The 26,051-nt window shown below is 34.6% G+C and overlaps 1 protein-coding gene across 1 annotated transcript; it reads right to left on the reverse strand.

The window, feature by feature from the left end:
• Nucleotides 1-2,524: 2,524 nt before the first annotated feature.
• LOC130048551 (fibrinogen C domain-containing protein 1-A-like) lies at nucleotides 2,525-24,929 on the reverse strand. The gene is made up of 5 exons (XM_056145416.1): nucleotides 24,411-24,929; nucleotides 23,809-23,957; nucleotides 22,903-22,999; nucleotides 20,174-20,335; nucleotides 2,525-5,593 (listed from the first exon to the last, which is right to left on the reverse strand). The coding sequence occupies exons 1-5, from the start codon at nucleotides 24,709-24,711 to the stop codon at nucleotides 5,346-5,348; spliced, it is 957 nt and encodes a 318-aa protein (XP_056001391.1). The 5' UTR covers nucleotides 24,712-24,929; the 3' UTR covers nucleotides 2,525-5,345.
• Nucleotides 24,930-26,051: the final 1,122 nt, after the last annotated feature.

Genomic DNA, 26,051 nt, shown 5'->3' on the forward strand with positions numbered 1-26,051 from the left:
TTGATCTGGTGAAATTAACATTGACATAGACATACTTTTAGAAAAATCCTATATAAGCCATATCTTTCCAATGGTAAACTGGTAAACTGTGTTTTTATTCAGCGTGCGCATTTCTTGTGAAAATACCTTTTTAATGATATATTGCTTGTTAACCTTGTGACCATGACATTGACCTTTAAATTAGTTTTGGAAATCTTCAAAATGAATTATCTTAACACTTTACAAGACCATTCCTCACGAAAATGAAAGAGTAGACTTTTTGACATCACAGACAAAAACGAAAACGGAAATATTCCTATCTAGTGATCAGTCATCCAAAAAATGTCTTCTTTTAACACCACTCTGATTTCACGCACAAGTACTCTGAAGTTGAAATAAAAAAATATGCTAGAGTTCCTCATTGACAACATCTTCCTGGTCTTTCGTGATCAGGTCTTCCAACAGTCTGTTGGAATTCCCATGGGCAGGAATTGTGCTCCTTTGTTTGCTGAACTGTTTTTATATTCATATGAATCATGATTTATTAAAAAACTCTCTTGCTGTGGCCTTAAATTCGACATTTAGATATATTTACGACGTTTTGTCTATTAACAATGAGAACTTTCATTCAGATGTCAATTCGATATATCAACTAATCTAGAAAGAAAATATTTTATTGAAAGTAGACATAAATGGGAAACTGACAACTCAACTATATGACAAACAGGATGATTTCAGCTTCTCCATCGTCAACTTCCCATATTTATGTAGCAATATTCCAATATCGCCCCCATATAGAGTTTATACCTCTCAACGGATTCGTCAATTCAATCTATCATTGGGTCAGATGCTGTCTGACGTGTTTCATACCGATTGTTAGAGCGTTCTTGGTACACTGATTGTGACTACGGATAACTCCGTTTACCCGATCAGGATATAGGACTTAGGGCGGGTGTGACCGGTCGACAAGGGATGCTTACTCCTCCTAGGTACCTGATGCCACCTCTGGTGTATCCAGGGGTCCATGTTTGCCCAACTATATATTTTGTATGGCTTATAGGAGTTATGAGATTGATCACCTTCGTTATCTTCGACTTACTAAATCACCTTTTATCTAAAGCATATCGTTCACATCCTAAGAGGTAGAGCTTTATAGTTGGTATGTATACTCCTTGTGACAAGACAATTCCATTGATACGATACTCTTTGACCTGTGACAATTCCATTGTTTTGTAATACGGGGGGCATCAGTTTTTCATAAACACATTTTTGTTTTTACTTTTTACCTTACTATTCAGTTAGTGTAACACATCTGCAGAGGGTGATGTCAGGCCTAGTACAAAAGAGGGGGAGAACACAGATTGCATTTGAGGCAGCTCATGCCATCACAGTTTGTTTAAATGATTTTCTCTCAGAACTAACATTGAAGTCTTTGACAATTATACAGTATCGTAAACTTTGATTTTTTCACTTGGGATCCGGGTTAGAATAGGTCCTCAGTACCCCCTTGCTTGTCGTAAGAGGCGACTTAATGGGGCGGTCCTTCGGATTAGACCGCAAAAACCAAGGTACCGTGTCACAGCAGGTGTGGCACGATAAAGATCCCTCCATGCTCAAAGGTCCTAAGCACCGAGCATAGGCCTAAATTCTGCAGCCCTTCACCGGCAGTGGTGACGTCTCCATATGAGTGAAAGATTCTCGAGAGGGACGTTAAACAATATTTAATCAATGAATCAATAAACTTTGATTTCAGAGGAAAACCTGATGTAACATTAAATTTTGTATATAGTTTACATACTTGATGTTTAGTTAAAGGCTGGTTTCAAACTGTGGGACAACTCGGGCTTTAACTATAGAAGAACATGCTGGGCTTCTTTATGAGTTAAAAAAAAACCCAGTGATATGTTGCATTTATGAACTATTAATCATTATTCATTTCCGAGTATTAGATATACTTTAGGATGATATCTCAGTAAGAAATAGATGTACACGGTCCAGGCTCATCTCCTGGTTACAATGCAGCGTCACCTCTTGTCACATGGACTAGTGTAAAGGTTACAACTACCTCCTCTTTAACATTCCAACGTAAATACTTAATTTTGACACACTCGCATGCACGCACTCACGCACGCACGCACGCACGCACGCACGCACGCACGCACGCACGCACGCACGCACGCACGCACACACACACACACACACACACACACACACACACCACAAGCACGCGTACAGCGAGATATAACACCAATGATTAGAGTTTTATTTTTAAAAACGTTTTTTTTAAAAAGATATTTCGTGTCAGTGTACCCCTGGCCATACCAGTTTTGTTAGCTTTGGTGTGTATTTCTTATTCCTCTTTACTACAAATAATCAATCATCAGCTTTTTGGAACCCGCACAGGCACAGATAACTCTGAATAGTGTGCATTATCATAGAAGTCTGGGTTCTACATACTAGTAACTGTGCTGGTTTACGAAGTCTTTTAATGCAGTATAAAGTTGGACCTGTTGAAGTCATATAGAAATACTGAATACTCAATGTGTTGAACTTGTGCAGAAGCAATTTATTTACGAAATACATATTATACAATTACATATGTCATATTATGTATAAATGACTATTTAGATATTCATAAGTGTGAAAAAAGACAGAAAGCATGATAATACCATAATGCATATCCCTTACATTGTTACAATTTAATGCCTGAATATTGACTTGGAGCAAAATTAAAACACCCAGTCTCACGAATATTTGTCTAAAATCTAACAAAAAGCATCATGTTGTTCTCACCAGAAAGAAAATCACCATACCACACAGAGATGGGGTAATCGTAATCAGTAATCGTAATTGATTACAATCGATTACATTTTTTTAAGTAATCGTAATCGTAATTGATTACATTCGTTTTTAAAGCAAAGTAATCATAATCGTAATCAATTACTTTGGCAAAGTAATCGTAATTTATGATTACAATAATGATTACAATGATTACTTTATATTTATAATAAAATAATTATTTAATAGATAACAGTTAGAGCTTATGTATGTTATGTGTGCCATCATAAGATTTATCCATATCTATATGATATTATACTTACAGTATTTGCATGTATTCAATAGCAACTAAGGTCTAAATCTGTTTAAATTAAACTTAATAATCTGAACTAGTATACCCTGTATCATTTACTGTACATCTCATTGATCTATTGTTACTTAATGAGTATGAGCTCACTCCTAATTAGTAGTTCACTATACTGTGCTCTATTGTTAATTAGCATCTTTCATTTTTTCTGTGGATTTGTTTATACTAATACTTCAAACATAGATCACTGGAAAAATCCTTTGAAGATTAAGCAGTTCATCTGAGTAGATCTACCTTTCACTATAAATATTTATGACATGGACTTCTGATACTCATGTAATCATGATTACTTTTCACAGTAATCGTAATTGTAATCAATTACTTTCAAAATATGTGTAATCGTAATCGTAATCATAGATTTTCAAAGTAATCGTAATCAATTACATTTACAATGTAATCGCCCCATCTCTGATACCACAATGATAAATGAGCATTAATGAGGGGAAAATATTTCACAAATGATAAGTTAAGATTCATCCGCGCATTGTTTTACAACTGCATAGCATTCATGAAAAATGGATACCATAACAATTTGTAAAGACATTAAAGGCAAAAACATGCAAAATGTCAATGTTACGGACTGTGTGACTGGTATGATCACGTGACTCTATTGCGAGAAATACTCTCTGGGGTATTAAATGCTCCCCCGACTCACCCACCCCTGAAAATAATTAACATCCGTTTTGTAACTCTACAAAATTCGGGTTACGTTAACTCATCTGTATACAATGCAAAATAGGTACCAGTATCAAAAGATATGTCTTTATGTGATAGTATAAATATGAATTTCTATATGTAGTTATTCGTTTTATCATTTTTCATTTACCGTTTTATTAAATACAATCTTAAAATTCAATTTACCGTAAGTTCTATTGTGAATCTGGATTGAGTTGGCTGAGTAATTCTTTTTTCTGTTATCTCAATGGTTCTGTGATTTCATTGGTCAATTCATATTTCTTTATCCAATAATAGTCTATCAGTATGTGTGTAAATCTACTGCGTTTACGTTTTGATGACTTACCAGCTGATATCTTCCGCTTCTTATGGTATGTTATTTCTATATTCAAGTATATGTTTTATTTCTATATAAAGAGCTGATCTAAGTAATTGTTTTGATTGAAAGTTCTCTACTTTATTGTTATGTTGCATTCAAAGTCGTAATGATTATATTAGTCTGTAAGATCTTAATTTAGATTATTTACGGAACGCATGTACATATATATTTTTTTTATATTCTTCTAAAACGTTTACTGTGGGTACAATTTACAATTATCATATTTCAATTACGGGGTTTTCTCTTTTGTATTTGGTCATTGTAATATTATTTCTCTGTTATTGTTGGTCAATGCCTTTATTTTCTACTGAATAAATTAATGAAACCAACATCTGCCTTCCTGCTCTGTTACATTTATGATGATTATTATCTGGAATACAAACTATTTCTTTAAGAAGCTATTTAATGACATACATGTTTACACTATGTACACGCATTTATCATGAGAATTAATAATACACCATAAACATGCATGTGTTGATCAAGCTAATACAGACCATGTAGTACATAGCATGTGTTGATCATTTGTCAGAGTTTATTAATCAGTGACTTATGCTTATAAATATATGATATATAGTATATTATACAGTTAACTCAGTCATTCTACACAGTGTGCTACTGTCCACTACTTAATAAACATTTAGGATGTAAAACTTATGATCATTTCATTGATATTCACATTGTATGAACCGTCCATTATTATCCCTCATCATTATAGATATCTGATGTTAAATAAGTAAGTCCAGGTCATGATTTCGTCATCTGTTAAGCGCGGTATATATTGCTGTTAACAGATCTGTTAAGCACGGTATATATTGATGTTAAGATATATGTTAAGCGCGGTAAATATTGATGTAAACAAATATGTTAAGCGCGGTAAATATTGATGTTAACAGATCTGTTAAGCGCGGTATATATTGATGTTAAAAGATCTGTTAAGCGCAGTATATATTGATGTTAACAGTTCTGTTAAGCGCGGCATATATTGATGTCAACAGATCAGTTAAGCGCGGTATATATTGATGTTAACAGATCTGTTAAGCGCGGTATATATAAATGTTAACATATTTGTTAAGCGTAGTATATATTGTTGTTAACAGAACTGTTACATGTAAGCGCGGTATATATTGATGTTAATAGATCTGTTAAGGCAGGTATATATTGATGTTAATTCTTCGGTCGAATCTGCATCACTGTCCCTTTTAACGCTGTTTGAGATTTCCAATCTACCCAATACGGACATTGGACACAAGACACAGCAGACTCTCTGTATTGTCCATTCAGGTTGGTGTAAGCACAGGCAGAGTACCACCAAGCTCCGTGCCAGTCCACTGCACAGTTACCACTACTCCACTCATCATTATCCTGATCCTGTGTACTGAACTCTTGTCCAATGTGGTTCATCAAACTGTCTCCTACAACAGAGTATTGATAACTGTTATAAACATCAACTGTCTCCTACAACAGAGTATCGATAACTGTTATAAACATCAAATGTCTCCTACAACACAGTATTGATAACTGTTTTAAACATCAACTGTCTCCTACAACAGAGTATTGGAAATTGTTATGAACATCAACTGTCTCCTTCAACAGAGTATTGAAAACTGTTATAAACATCAACTGTCTCCAACAACAGAGTGTTGATAACTGTTATAAACATTAAATGTCTCCTACAAAAGTGTATTGATAACTGTTATAAATATTAACTGTCTCCTACAACAGAGTATTGAAAACTGTTATAAACATTAAATGTCTCCTACAACAGAGTATTGATAACTATTATAAACATCAACTGTCCCCAACAACAGAGTGTTGATAACTGTTATAAACATTAAATGTCTCCTACAACATAATATCGATAACTGTTATAAACATCAACTGTCTCCTACAACAGAGTATTGAAAACTGTTATAAACATCAAATGTCTCCAACAACAGAGTATTGATAACTGTTATAAATATCAACTGTCTCCTACAACAGAGTATTGATAACTGTTATAGACATCAACTGCCTCTTATAACAGAGTATTGAAAACTGTTATAAACATCAACTGTCTCCAACAACAGAGTATTGATAACTGTTATAAATATCAACTGTCTCCTATAACAGAGTATTGATAACTGTTATAAACATCAACTGTCTCCAACAACAGAGTGTTGATAACTTTTATAGACATCAACTGTCTCCTACAACAGAGTATTTAAAACTCTTTCATGTATAAACACCAACTGTCTCCTACAACACAGTATTAATAACTGTTATAAACATCAACTGTTTCCTACAACAGAGTATTGATGACTGTTATAAACACCAACTGTCTCCTACAACAGAGTATTGATAACTGTTATAAACACCAACTGTATCATACAACAGAATATTAATAACTGTTATAAACACGAATTGTCTCCTACAACAGAGTATGACTAACTGTTGTAAACACCAACGATCTCCTACAACAAAGTATCGATAATTGTTATAAACATCAACTGTCTCCTACAACAGAGTATTAATAAATGTTATAAACATAAACTGTTTCCTACAACTGATTATTGATAACTGTTATAAACACCAATTGTCTCCTACAACCGAGTATTGATAACTGTTATAAACATCAACTCTCTCCTACAACAGAGTATTTATAACTGTTATAACAATCAACTGTTTCCTACAACAAAGTGTTGATAACTATTATAAGAATCAACTGTCTCCTGCAACAGAGTATTATTAACATAATAATATTGTTATCAATAACTGTTATGAACATCAACTCTCTCCTATAACAAAGTATTGATAACTGTTATTAACAATGGCAATCAATCAAAATCTTTAAAATTACATTTTGATAATATAAGTATTCTCATATCTACAAGGCTTGTATTGATATTATTTATTAGGTTGAACGACATTTTGTAAGTTTATCTTACAGTTCACAACGGTTGATTTCAATCTATCATTGCTGTTATTAACGTTGATTGAATATCACCTACTGATAATACCGACACAAACTGATAATACTTATTGACACATACTGACAATACTGACACATACTGATAATACTTACACATACTGATAACACTGACACATACTGATAATACTGACACATACTGATAATACTGACACATACTGATAACACTTATTGACACATACTGATAATACTGACACATACTGATAATAATGAAACAATGACACAAACTGATAATACTGACACATACTGATAATACTGACACATATTGATAATACTGACACATACTTATAATACTGACACATACTGATAATACTGTCTGATAATACTGACACACTGATAATACTGACACATACTGATAATACTGACACATACTGATAATACTGACACATACTTATAATACTGACACATACTGATAATACTGATATACACTGATAATACAGACACATACTGATAATACTTACTGACACATACTGATAATACTGACACATACTGATAATACTGACACACACTGATAATACTGAGACATACTGATAATACTGACACATACTGATAATACTGACACATACTGATAATACTGACACATACTGACAAAACTGACACACACTGATAATACTGACACATACTGATAATACTGACACATACTAATGATACTGACAAATACTGATAATACCTACACATACTTATAATACTGACACATACTAATGATACTGACATATACTGATAATACTGACACATATTTATAATGCTAACACATACTGATGATACTGACACATACTGATAATACTGACACATACTGATAATACTGACAAATACTAATGATACTGACACATACTGATAATACTGACACATACTGACAATACTGACACATACTGACAAAACTGACACATACTGATAATACTAACACATACTGATAATGTTAACACATACTGATAATACTGACACATACTAATGATACTGACACATACTGATAATACTGACACATACTGATAATACTGACACATACTGATAATACTGACACATACTGACAAAACTGACACACACTGATAATACTGACACATACTGATAATACTGACACATACTAATGATGCTGACAAATACTGATAATACTAACACATACTTATAATACTGACACATACTAATGATACTGACATATACTGATAATACTGACACATATTTATAATACTGACACATACTGATAATACTGACATATACTGATAATACTGACACATACTGATAATACTGATATACACTGATAATACTGACACATACTGACATATACTGATAATAATGACTGATAACACTGCCTGTCACATGTTGATAATACTGACAACAATGACACGTACTGATAATAATGACACATATTGATAATAATGACACATGCTGATAATACTGACACATACTAATCATACTGTCACATACTGATAGTAATGACACATACTTATAATACAGACACATACTGATAATACTGACTCTAACTGATAATACTGATAATACTGACACATACTGACATATACTGATAATACTGACATATACTGATAATACGTACACATACTGATAATACTGACTCTAACTGATAATACTGACACATACTGACACATACTGATAATAATGACACATACTGATAATACAGACACACACTGATAATACAGACACATACTTATAATACTGACACATACTGATAATACTGTCACATACTGATAATACTGACACATACTGACAATACTGACACATACTGATAATACTGACACATACTGATAATACTGACACATATTGATAATAATGACTGATAATACTGCCTGTCACATGCTGATAATACTGACAATAATGACACATACTGATAATAATGACACATACTGATAATAATGACACATACTGATAATACTGACACATACTGATAATACAGACACATACTTATAATACTGACACATACTGATAATACTGACACATACTTATAATACTGTCACATACTGATAATACTGACACATACTGATAATACTGACACACACTGATAATACTGACACATACTGATAATACTGACACATATTGATAATACTAACACATATTGATAATACTGACACACACTGATAATACTGACACATACTGATAATACTGACACACACTGATAATACTGACACATATTGATAATACTAACACATATTCATAATACTGACACATATTGACAATACTTACTGACACATACTGACATTATTAACGCATACTGATAATACTGACACCTACTGATAATACTTACTGGCACATACTGATAATACTGACACCTACTGAAAATACTTACTGACACATACTGACAATATTAACGCATACCGATAACGCGGGTACGTTAAGGCAGGTTATGAAAATTTTTACTGGGATAAAATCCGCGAAACAATGTGACGTCATAATTGAAATAAGTATAACACTAAGTATATATTAAATTCCGTTTTTATTTTTTATTTAAGTTTTCTTTATGCATAAAATAAACCATGCAGCTACTAAGATCCAACGAAATTCGAAATGCTATACTGCTGTTGTGTAATTTTTGTCTGATCGATATCAAAGTAAACTGATGACGTCATGACTATACATCGAGTGACGTTGACACATGCAATGAATTTGTTTGTGTGTGCCATGCAAATATTGACAAAATGTAGAGAATTTGAAATATATGACATTGGGTATATGGAATATATATGTGAAGCGCTGAGAATTTATTGATATTATGAAGGTATGTTGATATAATTTATTGACAATTTTGTATAACGGAGAAAACATTCCATTTAGCATGTCGATCCGATTTTCCTCTGTCACAGACTGAAATAAAACTGCAAAAGTAGCACATTAGCCCGCATACTTTTAGAGACTTTTTATACACCGTTTGAAAGGTCATAAACTACTGTACACGGCAATTACTGATAGAATCCTCTATTAAGAAATTTTTTAAAGAAAACTACATAGCATCATGCAAAATGTAAAACATGAGCTAGATGGTTTCGTGTTTAAATGTTCAATAATTATTTTTATTATTGAAAGTGGTAGGATTCTATCAGTAATTCTGATATACTATGTGTGTTTTACCGTCATTATCGCCAGTTAGACCAATATTTGAATTTTGGGATAATGTGTTACTGTTACATTTCCTATTAAGGTACCTCCATGATCTATTTATAACAACATGCAATGACGTCATACGGAAGCGCATGTTTGTCATGTTGTTATGATACAAAGTGTTCTCATGTAAACAACCAAAATAGTTTTTAAGAGTTAGTAGCTCCCTCTCTCAATGCAAGACCGATTTTAAAAATTATGCAATTTACGTGCATGAATGAAGCATGACCTCCCTTAACATACCCGCGAATACTGACACCTACTGATAATATTTACATACACATACTGATAATACTGACACATACCGAAAATACTTACTGACACATACTGACAATATTAACGCATACCGATAATACTGACACATACTGATAATACTTACTGACACATACTGATAATACTTACTGGCACATACTGACAATGCTTACTGACACATACTGACAATATTAACGCATACCGATAATACTGACACATACTGATAATACTTACTGGGACATACTGATAATACTGACACATACTGATAATACTGACACATACTGATAATACTGACACATACTGATAATACTGACACATACTGATAATACTTACTGGCACATATTGATAATACTGACACATACTAATAATACTTACTGGCACATACTGATAATACTGACACATACTGATAATACTGACACATACTGACAATACTTACTGACACATACTGACAATATTAACGCATACCGATAATACTGACACCTACTGATAATACTTACTGGCACATACTGATAATACTGACACATACTGATAATACTTACTGACACATACTGACAATACTAATGCATGCTGATAAATCATGGACCTCGCGCACGGTACTGGTGTTACTTTCATACGTGCATAAGAAAATACCTCCGCTGTGTTTACACAGATGTATATTTTGTAGATTATCAAAGTCTTATACATCAATGGCTAGGAAAATAATGGCAATAGCTTATATAAAATATAATTTACACGTATTTTATGGGCAATAACGGAGTTATATACAAGCAGATGTCGTCATTTTTCGATGTCCGGCGTTACATAAACTCATACGCTTTATCCAGATATTAATAGAATGATTAATTTTGTCCAAAATAACGCAAGATCTAAAATCCATAAACCAATCACTTTATTCATTCAGTTCAAGGAATTGATATAGGGACCTTAAAAATAGCAACGACAGTGGTGTCCCGTGTTCGTAGATAGACTGCAAATGCAAATCATCATGACCAGTAGCATGCCTAATACAGGGGGAGTTGACTATTATTGTTACATTTATAATGTACATATATCATGGAGCACAGTGTATGCCAGTATTATATAAATCTGAGTATATCCATGAAGTAAATTCCTTTTATCGGTGTCCAGTGAAATGTCCTTATTCTACAAATACCGCGCTTTTTAAACAATTCTACCATTTTATGTCTTATTTCATTATGCTTTGCCTTGGTAAAAAATAAAACTTAAGTTTTATTAGGATTAAATTTCAGTTATTTGACAATTCTTCAAGAATTTGAAGATCATGATTCATAACATTTTCTATATTATATATATTCTTATCTGCATATTGAATTGAATAATATTTTATTCGTATTTGATAATGTTGAATTATTGTGCTAAATGTACGCATGGATTTAGTCATATTGATTGTAAATGAAAGGCATCATTTCTAAAATTAATAAAAGAATAGGCTTCATTGACCATGGCCTGACCTCGTGTATCTTAAATCTAGCTAGAGAAATCAAAGATATATTATTGCTGCTGAACTATCTGGATATGACATTTTTGGTATTAGTGAAACCCATTTAGTTAATACAATAAACAATGGAGATATAAAAATCCCAGATTATCATAATCCTATACGCAAAGATAGAAATAGACATGGTGGTGGTGTTGCTCTGTACATATCAAACAAAATTGCTTACGTTGTACGAGATGACTTGCTTTCCCCTGATTTAGAAATTATATGGACTGAAATTCATACAAACGGTAAAAAAAATTCTTGTTGGAATCATTTACAGGCCTCCCAATGTATTAAGTCAATATTGGGACCACTTTTGTTTAATCATGGTAAACGCAATGCAAACATCTGGCATTGCCAATTGAGAAATAATGCTAGTAATCTAAATTTTGACTTACATAGTCAATTTCTACGAGATGATGCTACTTGTGATTTGTGTGGTCAACCAACTGAAAATGCTTATCATTTTTTCTTTGAATATTTTCAGTACGGAGTACAAAGAATTTGCTCTTTTAGAGTCAATAAATGCAATGCAACTACAAGTTCCCATATCATTAAAGTTATTGCTGAGTGGTGGTGCAATTCTTGGGTTCAAAGATAACATAGAGATACCATATATTGATGTATCATCTACCAATTGATTTTTTTTTCAGTATTACTAACAGTAATTCCTTCAACATTACTGGGTTTTTTTTAACAAAATAGAGAAATATGTGGTTTTTCCACCTATCGGAAGCTAATTTATGATACCATTGTAACTCACGATCGTTGATAAGAAATACAACAACAGCGTAAATCCCTGTTAAAAGTTCGTGTTTATATTTCATCTATGTCAGTCCGTTAATTGGTAAAGCTAATTGCACAATAGATAGTGTAGATTGAAATGCCCTGTACCAAACAGAAGGTTGCATATCAAAATAACATGACAGTGTACATCATGTCAAATTCATACATACATTTCATACATGTTAAGTATACATATATTGTATCACTTGAAACTCAGCACAAAGTTATCAATTGATGTTCAAGCACTGTAATCATAATTTTATGAAAGTGATTTACCGAACATATTTATATTTAATGATTGGAAAACATAAGTTTAAAAACAAATTATTTGTAGTATTGCTTTAGTTGACTTTAATATTGCTTAAACATCCTAAATAGTATAACTTAGGAAAAGTTGCGCAAGTACCTCGTTTACATTGGTAACTAAAAGTTACGGGATAAGTATGCATCTAGCAATCTTTTCAACGTATGCTCATTGTGTTTGAGGATTGTGTATTTATTTGTCAGGCATCACAGGGTGGATACCAATCACTACGATATGCCGCTCGACGAGAATTCCTCATCATGCCAAAAGATTCTATTCCGGAGCCCGTTACCTACGACTCCGATTTATTAAACACTGACTACGTTGCTCGCACCATCATGGGCAACCATCAAATGACGGACCACGGAACGTTAAGACGGAAATTGCCCGTTTAACACCATTTCAACATCTCTATATGACAATGAATCTCACGCTACAGAGCTTAGGTTGCGCACGTGTATAGATATGTGTAGGAACGGACATACATATTCAACGAGACCAAATGCTAAGGACCTTTTCATTTTATCGCCATCATTAGAGGAAGCTACAATTGCGTGCGCTAAATCAGGAACCTCATCATCGGTTTGGACAATTCTGGCTGCAGCAGACGCCCTTGTCATTACCATAAGTTCTAAATACCCACCAATCAACGCCACCATTGACTTAACCTACCAGAAACTCAACAACGACTTTGTACCTACAACTGTATGGACCCCTGTTTCACAAGTAAATCTTTTATGGACACATACCGCAAATATGTCCAACAAAAGCAGTACATGGACTCCAAACCATTTCGTGCCACTGTGTAAAAGCAGTAAGTACCCCGATTTTTCAATTGCTCCTTTTTTCATAGTTCACCTAAAATAACAAACACACACGCTTCGCCACAATCACACGAAACGATCAACCTTGACAGAACGTCCATTAACAGCAACAAGGACCGGTTAACTTTCAACAACGAACAACAAGAAATCGACGTAGCCGACAATACAGACGAGGACCACAATGACACATCATTAGACGAGCAACAAGACATCACCATTCCCGATAATGCAGACAACCAGGACCACAACGACAACGACCAGAAAATGGCAAATGGAGATGGTGACAATTTTCGAGCACCGCTGAACATCAATAAACTACCAAATGGCAAGTTTCTCTCTGTCAAAGAAATTTTCCAATTTATCAACAAGAGGCAGTATGTTTTTGATGAATGTCCCCCTGGGAATAAATCAAATTCGAGGTAAGCTGCTGACAAACAGGTTGATGGTGCAAGAATTTCAACAGTCTCGATTGAAGTCCGCATTTCGCAGGTTCTATGGTCGTTATAACGATCTAGTTCGTCAATGCAACCTCACATTGGGTCAAATGCTGTCTGACGTGTTTCATACCGATTGTTAAGCCGTTCTTGACACACTGATTTTGACTGCGGATAACTCCGTTTACCTGATCAGGATATAGGGCTCACGGCGGGTGTGACCGGTCAACAGGGGATGCTTACTCCTCCTAGGCACCTGATCCCACCTCTGGTGTGTCCAGGGGTCCGTGTTTGCCCAACTATCTATTTTGTATTGCTTGTAGGAGTTATGAGATTGATCACTGTTCGTTATCTTCACCTTGCATTCATGGTTTCTTGTTAACAACATACGCGGTAGCACCAGCGACAACAAACGGACTTATTATGACGACTGTGGCGTATGGGAGAGTTCCAAAGGGAGAGGACATGTACAGCTGTATTTTCTGAGAGACAATTTCCGGACAGTATCCAAGAAAAACATGTATTGTATAAAACAACGCATCAAAGGACAAACCGTATCGTTATCCACATGATCGATGACATCGTCGAAATGCATCGATATGAGACCGTGCTTAAATCAAATGAGATCTTCAAGAAACATGTTTGAAGGTTTAAAGCCGCAAACAACAGTTCATTGTCAGACGTTGCTATTTTCGAGTATACTGGAAGATATATTTTGACGGACAGAGAAGAAATTCGGACAAATCCAACGGTCATACGACAAATACAGTCATACAATAGCATCAAACCAAAAGAGATATTCATACAGATGAAAATAAATGACCCAAATGACAGCATCGCGCGACATCCGACATATAAAAAATGCCAAAGCCAGACAACATAAGAAGACTGTTCCGACGTCATCAAACAACATCGCCGATGACATTTTGCACGTTTTGGCCATGCTGAATGATCACCCGTTTGTACAACAAATTATACACAAGAAAGACCAAGTACCATCCATTATTTGCTATACCGAGGAACAAATGGTGGCCATCAAGACTTTTCTTTCCATAACGGGGGGAACAGTAGGCCCTGATCGAACATTCAATCTTGGGAGGTTTTTTTTGTTACGGGACTCGTTTACAAAAGTGTTCGTGTTCTCAAATAAAGATACAAAAGAACCACCGATATTCATTGGACCTCTACTTCTTCACAAGGACGCCTCTTTCCGGGCGTACAACAGTTTCTTCTCTTTCCTGGCAGCAGAATTCAAATTAGACTATCTAGAATTGAGAATTGAGGAGGACTTGACATTTGGATCAGACGATGAAAAACCGCTAACCAAAGCCATTGAATCCGCATTTCCAAACACCACCAGACGACTATGCTCTAAACATTTAAAGAACAATTTAAAGCATTACATGCAAGACAGGATATGAATTGACAGTAAGGAACGTTTGCGCATCATGGACATTATTTTTGGACCCGACGGTCTTGTAGATGCAGACACCACCATTTTTTTTTAAAGAAAAGCCAACGACATTGAAGGACGACCTGCGCAAATACCCAAAACTAGCAGAATACTTTGATAAGCAAGCGCAACCGCGTTTAAAATCTTTTGTCAATATACCAAGACGAGACAATGACGAAGTTCGACAAACACTATGGACAAATAACAACTCGGAAAGTATAAATCACGTTTTTAAAGTTGCTGTAAAGTGGAAGCCTCAATCAACTCCAGACTTGATCAACAAATTACATGACTGCGTGACCACCCAGTTTCTTCATGTGAGAGGTAGTCTCCATGGTCACGGGGATTATTGCTCATTGTCATCAGAGAGACATTATCTTATTCCGGACCAGGTTTGGAGATGTAAGGGGAAAGAAGAAAAGGATGCCATATTTGACAAGTTCATTAAAGACCAATCTAGAAAAAGGAAGGCGCAAATGGTGATAGCATCCAATTGACAGTATGCAGTTGTAAATAAAGCTAAATCCGTGGCAAAGAAGCCTGCACAGAGGAAAAGACCCAGAGTGGAAAGAACGAGTACGCGACGATGATTCTGATTATGGACCTTGCTGTACAGTGTTTAAGAATTTAAGAGGTCCTAGGACCTATAGGGTAGGTATACATGTTAGATTGCATGGGGGAACTGAGTATGGGCCCTGGTAGGGCGTCGTGTTTGACACGATAAGAACAGTTTGCCAAATACAATCCGACTCTTCAATATCATTCATTCACTCTTTCATTGTACATATCATATATATCTATGGTGTACATAAGCAGGTATATAAACGTTTGCTATTGAATGTATGTTTTGTGGTTTCAGTCATTTGGCTTGGGACCTATAGCGTAGGTATACATGTTAGATTGCATGAGGGGAGCTGAGTCTGGACACTGGTAGAGCGTCGTGTCTGACACGATAAGAACAGTTAACCAAATACAATCTGACTCTTATGTATCAATACGTATCAACAAAGAAAACTTAATTTTAAAAAAATCAATTTGTTTGTGTTTAGTAGATTTAGTTTCGTTTTAGTGCTCTCTCTCTCTTTCTCTCTCTCATTGTACATATCTTATATATCTATGGTGTACATAAGCAGATGTATAATAATAAACCTTTGTTATTGAATGTATGTTTTGTGGTTTCGGTCCTCGAGCTTAAAATTACTTTTTATCTTTTCGAAAAGAATTTTTTTCTTTAGTAAGTTTAATCTCTCTTCTTTTTAGATTAATTTGTTTCTTCTGTTTCATATTGTTTTCTAGTTTGGTCCTTTGATTTTAAGTTATTTTTTCATTTAAAAAAAAAAGAACAAAAATATTATTTTCTATTTTCTTTTAGTAATAATTTTTTTTTTATCTTTAGTTCATTTAATTTGTATCTGTACATTTCAAGAAGCAGGTTAATTTTTTAAGGTTGTTTTTGTTATTTTTTTTTTCTTTTTTCTATTTGTCATGGGTTTAAATTGTTAATGTTTTTCTTCGAACACTATTTTATACTGCCCTCTTTTTCCTTGGTTTAAAATTCTATTATTTGATTAAATAAAGGTTTAGGCTGCTGTTGTTGTTTTTTCTTTGGGTTCAAATTTTTATTTTTCATTAAAAACAAATCTAGGCTATTTTTTTCTTTGGGTTTAAATATTTACTTTTTATTCAAAATTTGGCTAATATGAGGATACCTCCATATGGTTTGAGCTGGGCAATGATGTCACAATATGAATTTTTGTTTCTGCTTTCTTAAAAATCCCCCCAAATTACAAGTGGTATTAGCAGACATCCTCATTCATACAATTATATAAAGCATAGATGTATTTCCTTATATCTTTAAATGATATCATTATATATTAAATTCACATTAAATTCCTTATATTATAAATCACATTTTACCGACATTCTTAAGTGTTCGGCGGTAGTATACAGATGTTCGGCGATGGAGAGCAAGCGTTTGGCGGTGGATGTACATAAACTTTATTGATACAAATACATGATACTTTGGATTAATAAAAAAGACTTATTTTATTTATCTATTGTACTCAATTTATATACATAAGTAACATTATTTGGTGATCAGCAATTCTATTAACATTCTTGAGTGTTCGGCGGTAGTCTACAAGTGTTCGGCGGTGGCTGCATAAGGGTGATTTTTAAACACTCTTGGGTTTAATTTTTCTTCTTCAATTTTTCAACTTTACTGAATCATCATAATTTAGGAATGCAGAAATATTTGTGCAGGATTGCAAGGGTGTTGTGCAGCTTCATTTTTTTTCATGGTAATAATGGTGTCTTAAATGTGATCGTAATCGGAGTCCAACAAGAAACTGTTGTATTTCCCAATAATAATAATAATAAAAGAATGCACACTATATTCCATATCTATATATTCATTTAGTTAACTTAAATTATAAACACCTAAAAAAAGTGATTACTTGGATCATGATACCCCCTTTCATACTATAAAGCACATATATAGGTGTTCGGCGGTACTATACAGATGTTCGGCGGTTGTGGTACAATCTATCACAATATTAGTGCATATAAGTTCATAATATGAATTAAATACGTTGAATAATTCACATATGGTAAGTTTTGGGAATTTATTTTAACATATACATAATATTTTTTGGTGCTCGGCGGTGTCCGGCTGTGTCTGGCGGTGTCCGGCGGTAAAATATCCACCCTACTTTTACTGCATTTCCATCGGAACAGGAACACAATCCCGATCCCGATGAATGAAAAACGTAAAATGTGAAAATTATTTTCTTCAAAACTGGTCCACCAAACGTTACAAAATTCGAACTTGATCTGTAGTTTGCCACTCTGAAACTGCACTGCAAGTTTCAAATGAATCCACGCAAGCATAACGCGGAAAAGTCTGAAAAACCAATACGGGAAAGACTGACAGACAAACCCAATGATTAAAAGGAATCTACAAGACTGTTTTTTTCCCTTCGGAATCACCCCCCAAATGCAGTCCCCGCACGGTATGTGACAATTTGTGACGTAGTATTGAAATTCGCAGCATGGTATGTAACAATTTGTGACAAATCGTATCACGAATGGCGACGGTATGTAAGAGAAAATAAAGTTGTTGTACGTCGTCACCATTCGTGATACGCTGTACTACAACTTGTTACATACATGTATCGTCTCGTTGTTACATACCGTGTCGTTGTTACATAAAGTCTCGTTGTTACATACATGTACCGTCTCGTTGTTACATACCGTGTCGTTGTTACATAAAGTCTCGTTGTTACATACATGTACCGTCTCGTTGTTACATACCGTGTCGTTGTTACATAAAGTCTCGTTGTTACATACATGTACCGTCTCGTTGTTACATACCGTGTCGTTGTTACATAAAGTATCGTTGTTACATACATGTCCTGTCTCGTTGTTACATACCGTCCCGTTGTTACATACCATGTCGTTGTTACATACCATGTCGTTGTTACATACCGTGTCATTGTTACATACCGTGTCGTTGTTACATACCGTGTCATTGTTACATACCGTGTCGTTGTTACATACCGTGTCATTGTTACATACCGTGTCGTTGTTACATACCGTGTCGTTGGTACATACCGCGTCATTGTTACATACCGTGTCGTTTTTACATACCGTGTCATTGTTACATACCATGTCGTTGGTACACACCGTCTCGTTGTTACATGTATGTACCGTCTCGTTGTTACATACCGTCTCCTTGTTACATACAGTGTCACGAGCGTTTGGCGAAAGATCAATCACTACCTATGTTCACGTCATATGTTTAAATCGGACATGGTTTGAGCGGGACTCGAACTCACGATCTCCCGGCTACGAAACGAACGTTCTTTTTTTTTTTTATCTTTCATTACAAAGCGAACGCTCTATCACTAAGTTACCGCGACCAGTGAAATCAACGAAGAGTGACCAATTAAATGATCAATTGTGTGAAAGTTGAGGATAAAGAACAGTGACCAATCTCATAAATCCCATAAGCAATACAAAATAGATAGTTGGGCAAACACGGACCCCTGGACGCGCCAGAGGTGGGAGCAGGTGACTAGGAGGAGTAATCATTCCCTGTCGACCGGTCACACCGTCCGTGAGCATCAGGAGTTATACGTAGTAAAATCAGTGTACCACGAACGGTCTAACAATCGGTATGAAACACCCTAACCCTAACCCTTTGTATGATGGTTATGCCAATATATTTTTCATCTAGTACCAACCAATACAATGGTCCCTTAAGACCATATTCATCGACCGCTTTTTTTTTTAAATATTAAATTCATTTTTATGATGTTGTGTGTGTGATGTGATTGTGGTGAGTTTGGATGATATGTAAAACATTCTTACCCGCTGTTCCATTATACCCCGATACTGTAAGCCGGTATTTACTGCTCTCGTTTCCAACTTGAAATGTGGAGTACAGGGCGTACGCTTTCTCGTCATCAAAACTCAGCAGCTCCACTCGTAGTTCCTGGTTTGTTTTCGTTAAATAGTGAATTGCATCGTTCCCTGTTTAAAAAATAATATAGGGTTATTGAACTTATATTGGTGAATATTGGCACGAGTTGGCTGTGAAAATTCACGAGCTTGCGAATACACTTTGACAGCCAATGAGTGTCAATATTCACCAATATAAGTTCAATAACCCTTTTATTATATAGCTAAAGTATTTAGATGTTAAATTATATCCCTTTTCACTCAAAATACTCCAAAATAAACGACAATTCATCAATATTGGCATCTAAGGTGAAAGTGTACAATATCAGCATGCATTTCTTAACTGTTCAATATTAAACCCGTCATTGATGCATGAAGCAAATTGATTTTGTGAAAGGAGACATCATAATTCATGTACAGTAAAACATTTTGTTTAAGTAAATATCAATTACCGACTCTGTCAGATTCGGAGGACCGTCGTCTGCCATTTTGGTTTGTTTACGTCGTTACAGTAAGGTCAATATTGAACGTTCATACTCGGAATGTTTCGGGCGTACATAATTTATGCAATGCAAAGTTGGCGTTCAATAAATTCTCAGAATATTGAACGCTAACATTCGCTAGATTTTACGCATATTTTATAATAGACTATTTATTAGCTATATAATAAAAAAGAATATTGGTGCATGGAAAGAAATTATATGCAAAATAAACCTTTTACACGAAATTAGATGTTTTAATTTTTTCTTCTAGAAATTTAGGGCATGTTTGATTCCAAGCTTACAAAAAATAACCACCATACTGTACATAATCAGGTATAGAATATTTGTTGACTTATAACAGCTCACGCAAGCAAACGTTTTTTTTTCTCTCGTGTATAATTAGATGTTACGATTGCTTAATGATATTCAAATTTATTATATACTTGGTAATGATTATGCAGATTCTGCACCAAGTGATACGGGTGACGTCACAATAGCCGATATCAACGAGCGGTCCAAAAATCCATATTACATATCAGACCGGCGTGCAAAAATGCATATCAAGTATTCACTCATAATAATCAGTGTATCAAGATAGGTAATGAATGTATCAAATATTCCTTGATCTATCTTTAAAATGCAATAAATTTACCCGCATATGTGATAAAAATAATAGTACCTAAATGTAAAATCAGCCCTCGAGCCCATACATTAGATTACCATCCCCACCCCTTCAAAAACACTACAGTGTGTATAAAGATTTATCGATAAGAATAAAAGAAGTGCAGTAAATGACAAATAGAGTATTACCAAAAAACAAATGCTAAAATACATAGCATATTTCATATCAGTCATCAGGCCCAATATTAACCCTCGGGCCTTCGATCCTAGGGCTAATATGGGGCCACTCGGGCTGATACGATATGGATTTTAACATGTAGCATTCTCTATGTATCAAAGTGTTTACCACAGTCAATCAAGGTAGGCAATGCATCAAATTTTTTTAATCTATCTTTAAAATGAATGCAATAAGTTAACCTGCATGTGACAAAAAGAATAGCAAAATCAGTCATCGAACCTGATATCAAATTACTCAACCTTTCCAATTGTAATTCTCAAAAACGGCAGAACCTTAATTGTTCATATCAATATACAAGTATCCCCATGAAATATGGATTCAAGTTTGATCAAATCATGGACGGGGTAGGGTGGGGCCAGATTATGGAATAATTTTATCCTAGTATATACATGGACGGGTAAAACTTTGAACACACATGTTTCATAGTACTTGTAATAAGGAATTATTGATCTTATATCCATTGGTAGTTAGTCAAATTGGTTCAAATTGTGGTTCCACTAGGATGATTCGGGCCACAATAGAGAATAGAGGATTTAAATGGAAACATGAAACATATACCAAAACGCTTTGGAATAGTGAATACATGTGTAACAGACATTGGTAATTCTCTTCATTTCTACAAAAAATAAATAATAAGGCAAACACGGACATGTGGATGCACTAGAGGCGGGATAAGGTACCAAGGAGGAGTAAGCATCCCCATTTCACGGTCACACGCGCCGTGAATCCCCTATCTTGATCAGGTAAAGCAGGAATCCGTAGTAAAACTTAGTATGTAAAGAAAGGCGTAACATTTGGTATGAAACACGTCAGGCAGTACTCGACCTAATGATACGCTGTATTTGTAAATTAGATTGTTATCACCACCGTAGAATTTGCGAAATGCCGACTTAAAATGAGACTGAGTCTATTGATAGGAGTTACGAGATTGATCATTGTTCGTTATCTTTACTTTTCATACATGAAACGTAAAATCTAATTACACACACCTTCCTGGTCCCCGCAATATTTTACTTTCGTTAGATCATTTCCTTCATGCAAAATTACTTGTTTTTCCAGGAAACCGTGGATACAGGAACACGTACTTACGCAAGCCATGCTACATGTACATAGTACATACTAGGGTTCAACTTAAATATACCAGTCTTGGGGAGATGCATGTTTCCTGATATCGTAAGAATAATTAGATTTACTTATTGACCATGTTAATATGGTTAGCGATATTGACCCAATGATCTATTCATGTCAAACTGTTTCTATCTCAATCGTTGCACATATAACATGAATAGTAAACCTACCAATCCAGTAGTTTTTGGATGGGTCTCCAAAGCCTTCCTTGTACTCTGCCCAAGTCCTATAAAAGTCTGTAGAATTATCCTGTCGTTTTTGAATAACCTACAAAATATGTAACCTACAAATTTCATTTTTCTGTGAGGTAATCAAATGTATACAAAGTTCATTTCAAGATCTGTATGCATTAATGGATATAGTGAAATAGGGTATTACTTCTCGGTATTTAATGCAAGTCAGCCATTATAACTATGTAGAGTACCTCCTTAATACAAATACGAAGCCGTCATCACTTAGTACGAATTATCGTCGTCTATTTCCGAATACGTTGAAAGTCGTTAAAACAGATGCTTTCTACATTGGTTTTACTCTATGCAGTTAATTTTTGCTGGAGTTAGAAAGGTGATTCCGACCCAATGTTGTGTTTAGCTGTACAGATTAATTCAATTTGAACACATTGTGTTTAATGAACAAGTGGGGATGCCTGTTATAGAACTGTGTGTTTTGGTACAAACAATTTTCCCACCTACATGTAAGTGCACTTCCTCACAAAGTATTTTTTCAGGGAGATTTAAATTTTCTGGGTTTTTCTTTACTACTGGCAATGAGGTAAGATGACCTCTTTACTATAGTGTCTGCTAGCGACACGTATCTATGAACTCTCAGATAATTCGTATTTGTAGTGGGTGTAAATCAAACCATCAATTCAGGTTATTTCACCATTAGTAATTATTCAATATCTATATTTTTCAATATCCATCCCTCAAGATTTTGATTTACAGAACGAGCAGGCAATTGTTGATGCACAGCTCAGATCCTTCATATATTTAACAAAGACTATAAGGGACTACACCGTTATTTTCGTTTTCCATAAAAATACAAGCGGGATGTATTTCTCATTTCCAGGTACTCACCGTCCAGCCCCCTCCATCTGTAGTCATGTCACAGTACACTGTCTTTTTCTTATCAGTGACACTTATCGAATATACCCCATCTTTTCCTTTCACGGTTGGGTCACTTTGTAAAATTTCCATGCAGCTTGTTTTCAGAACATTATTACACCCTGCAAAAAAGGCATGCTCAGCTATTGATTGTTACTAATAATATTAGGTTGTAGTACTGATCAATGCATCTACTGATGTAGGTGTGTTGATGCGATTGTCGATTCATACAATATCTTGTATGACATATCAGAATGTAAAGGGTTTGCATGATTTGCTTTCCATTTTTTTAACACAGAGAGAAGACTTTGACTTTATCATCGCCTTGAATTGCTTGACAAGGAAATATCGATCTTACGTAACAAAAATGATATCTATCCAAAATATCCCAAATGTTCTAAAAGAAACAAGAGTATATTTCATCGGTTCAAACATTTCTGCTAACATTCATAATTCAGTCCATTCACTACTGAGAGAGAGAGAGAGAGAGAGAGAGAGAGAGAGAGAGAGAGCAGAGTGCGTAAAGGCCTAGAAAAGTTCAAGTCCCAAAAATGGAAGGTTGTGAGACAACATACCGTCAGGGAAAAAGTTCCTCCATCCTGTTTCATTAATGGTCATGGCTGATGGGTCACATGACTGATGGATACGGCAGATCTTTAGCTGTGGATTGAAGCCAAAAAAAGCACAAAGTCCACCACACATAGCGGAACATCCAGTGAGAGATTCCGAATGATGTATTGCCATGAGGCTGACATTCGACACTTTATTGTCAAGTGAAGTGTCCATCGTGTAGCGTTGGGTTTTTACATCTGCTTTTGACAAAGTACACAAAATAATGTACAGAAAACAGCGAATAAATATAGTGACGACTTTCATTTTGTCAGTAAGCGAGCCAACACAATTATTAGCACAGATCCAATTAAGTAATGATCAGAAAACCTCACAATCAAAGACAGAGTTCCTCACTATCTCTTGTCTGACTTACAGAGGTCCTCACTATCTCCTGTCTTACAGTCGCTTTATATACATGTATGATTGTTTTATTATTAACAACATATAATATTGTTGCCTTTTACTACGAACCCTGACGCAATGAATCAGGAAACTAATGAACCAATTTAAGTTTGCATATTTGGCACTCTGTCAAAAATAAAGTAAAGCATTAGTTTTATTCTTCCTTAATTTATATATAAATAAGCAGTAGTGTCACACATGCGCAGTTACTTTTACTGTGACGTACGTGTACATTCATTATCATAGTTAGTATTTCTCCTGATGCCGCATTAGACATATTGAAACAAAAGTAAGTGCCATATATCCTTCTATGTTTAGTAAACCTGAAGTAATCAAAGAATTAGATAGGTTACATGAGGAATATGTTTTGGTTCCAGGCGACAAAGCATGTAAAAACATTGTATTTGTTTGTAAGGCTCATTATTACAACTGTATTTTGAACGGACTTCGCATTAATTCTATTTTTTGTAATCGCACTTATACTCCAACTGCCCTTTCAAATGAGGAAATGGGGAAATTCTTTAAACCCTTCTTCAGTTTTAGAAACATTTAATATCCCAGTCAATGGGTAGAAGGAATATGGGTTACAGTACCTATACTGAATTCCTAAACTACATAAAAACCCTTACAAACAAAGATAAATTGCTGGATCCAGTAAGTCCTCTATCAAGCCCCTATCTATGCTCCTGACGAAAATATTAACAGATGTAAAGGAGAAACTTCAAACTTACTTTGCGACAACATATACAAGAAGTGATGTAAATCAAATATGAATTCTAAAACTGTCTAAAGAACTTTAAGGAAACATGAAATCACAAAACTTTTTTCAAATCAACAACATCAGACGTATGACTTTTCAACTCTTTTCACGGCCATTCTTCACGATTAATTAAATACTATATTTTTTAACATCATAGACAGTTGCTTCGTCAACAAAAATGGAAAACGCAAATATTCATATCTAGTGATCAAGTTATCTAAAAAAAAAAAAAAAAAAAGACTTTGTTAAACACCACTCTGATTCCACGCAAAATTACTCTGAAGTTGAAATAAAAAATATGCTAGAATTCATCATTGACAATTCTTCGTGGTTTTTGGTGATCAGGTCTTCCAACAGTCTGTTGAAATTCACATGGACACGAATTGTGCTCCTTTGTTAGCTGACCTGTTTATATTCATATGAAGCAGAATTTATTCAAAAA

Source organism: Ostrea edulis, chromosome 7, assembly GCF_947568905.1.
Source record: "Ostrea edulis chromosome 7, xbOstEdul1.1, whole genome shotgun sequence".
Classification (NCBI taxonomy): domain Eukaryota; kingdom Metazoa; phylum Mollusca; class Bivalvia; order Ostreida; family Ostreidae; genus Ostrea; species Ostrea edulis.

What these genes read in the sequence shown, in the direction of transcription:
- LOC130048551 (XM_056145416.1), bottom strand. Translation starts at nt 24,711, where the DNA reads ATGAAAGTCGTCACTATATTTATTCGCTGTTTTCTGTACATTATTTTG. An exon ending in CAGATGGAGGGGGCTGGACG is followed by an intron (nt 23,000 to 23,808) that starts GTGAGTACCTGG and finishes CATATTTTGTAG; the next exon opens with GTTATTCAAAAACGACAGGA. An exon ending in ATCCAAAAACTACTGGATTG is followed by an intron (nt 20,336 to 22,902) that starts GTAGGTTTACTA and finishes TTTTTTAAACAG; the next exon opens with GGAACGATGCAATTCACTAT.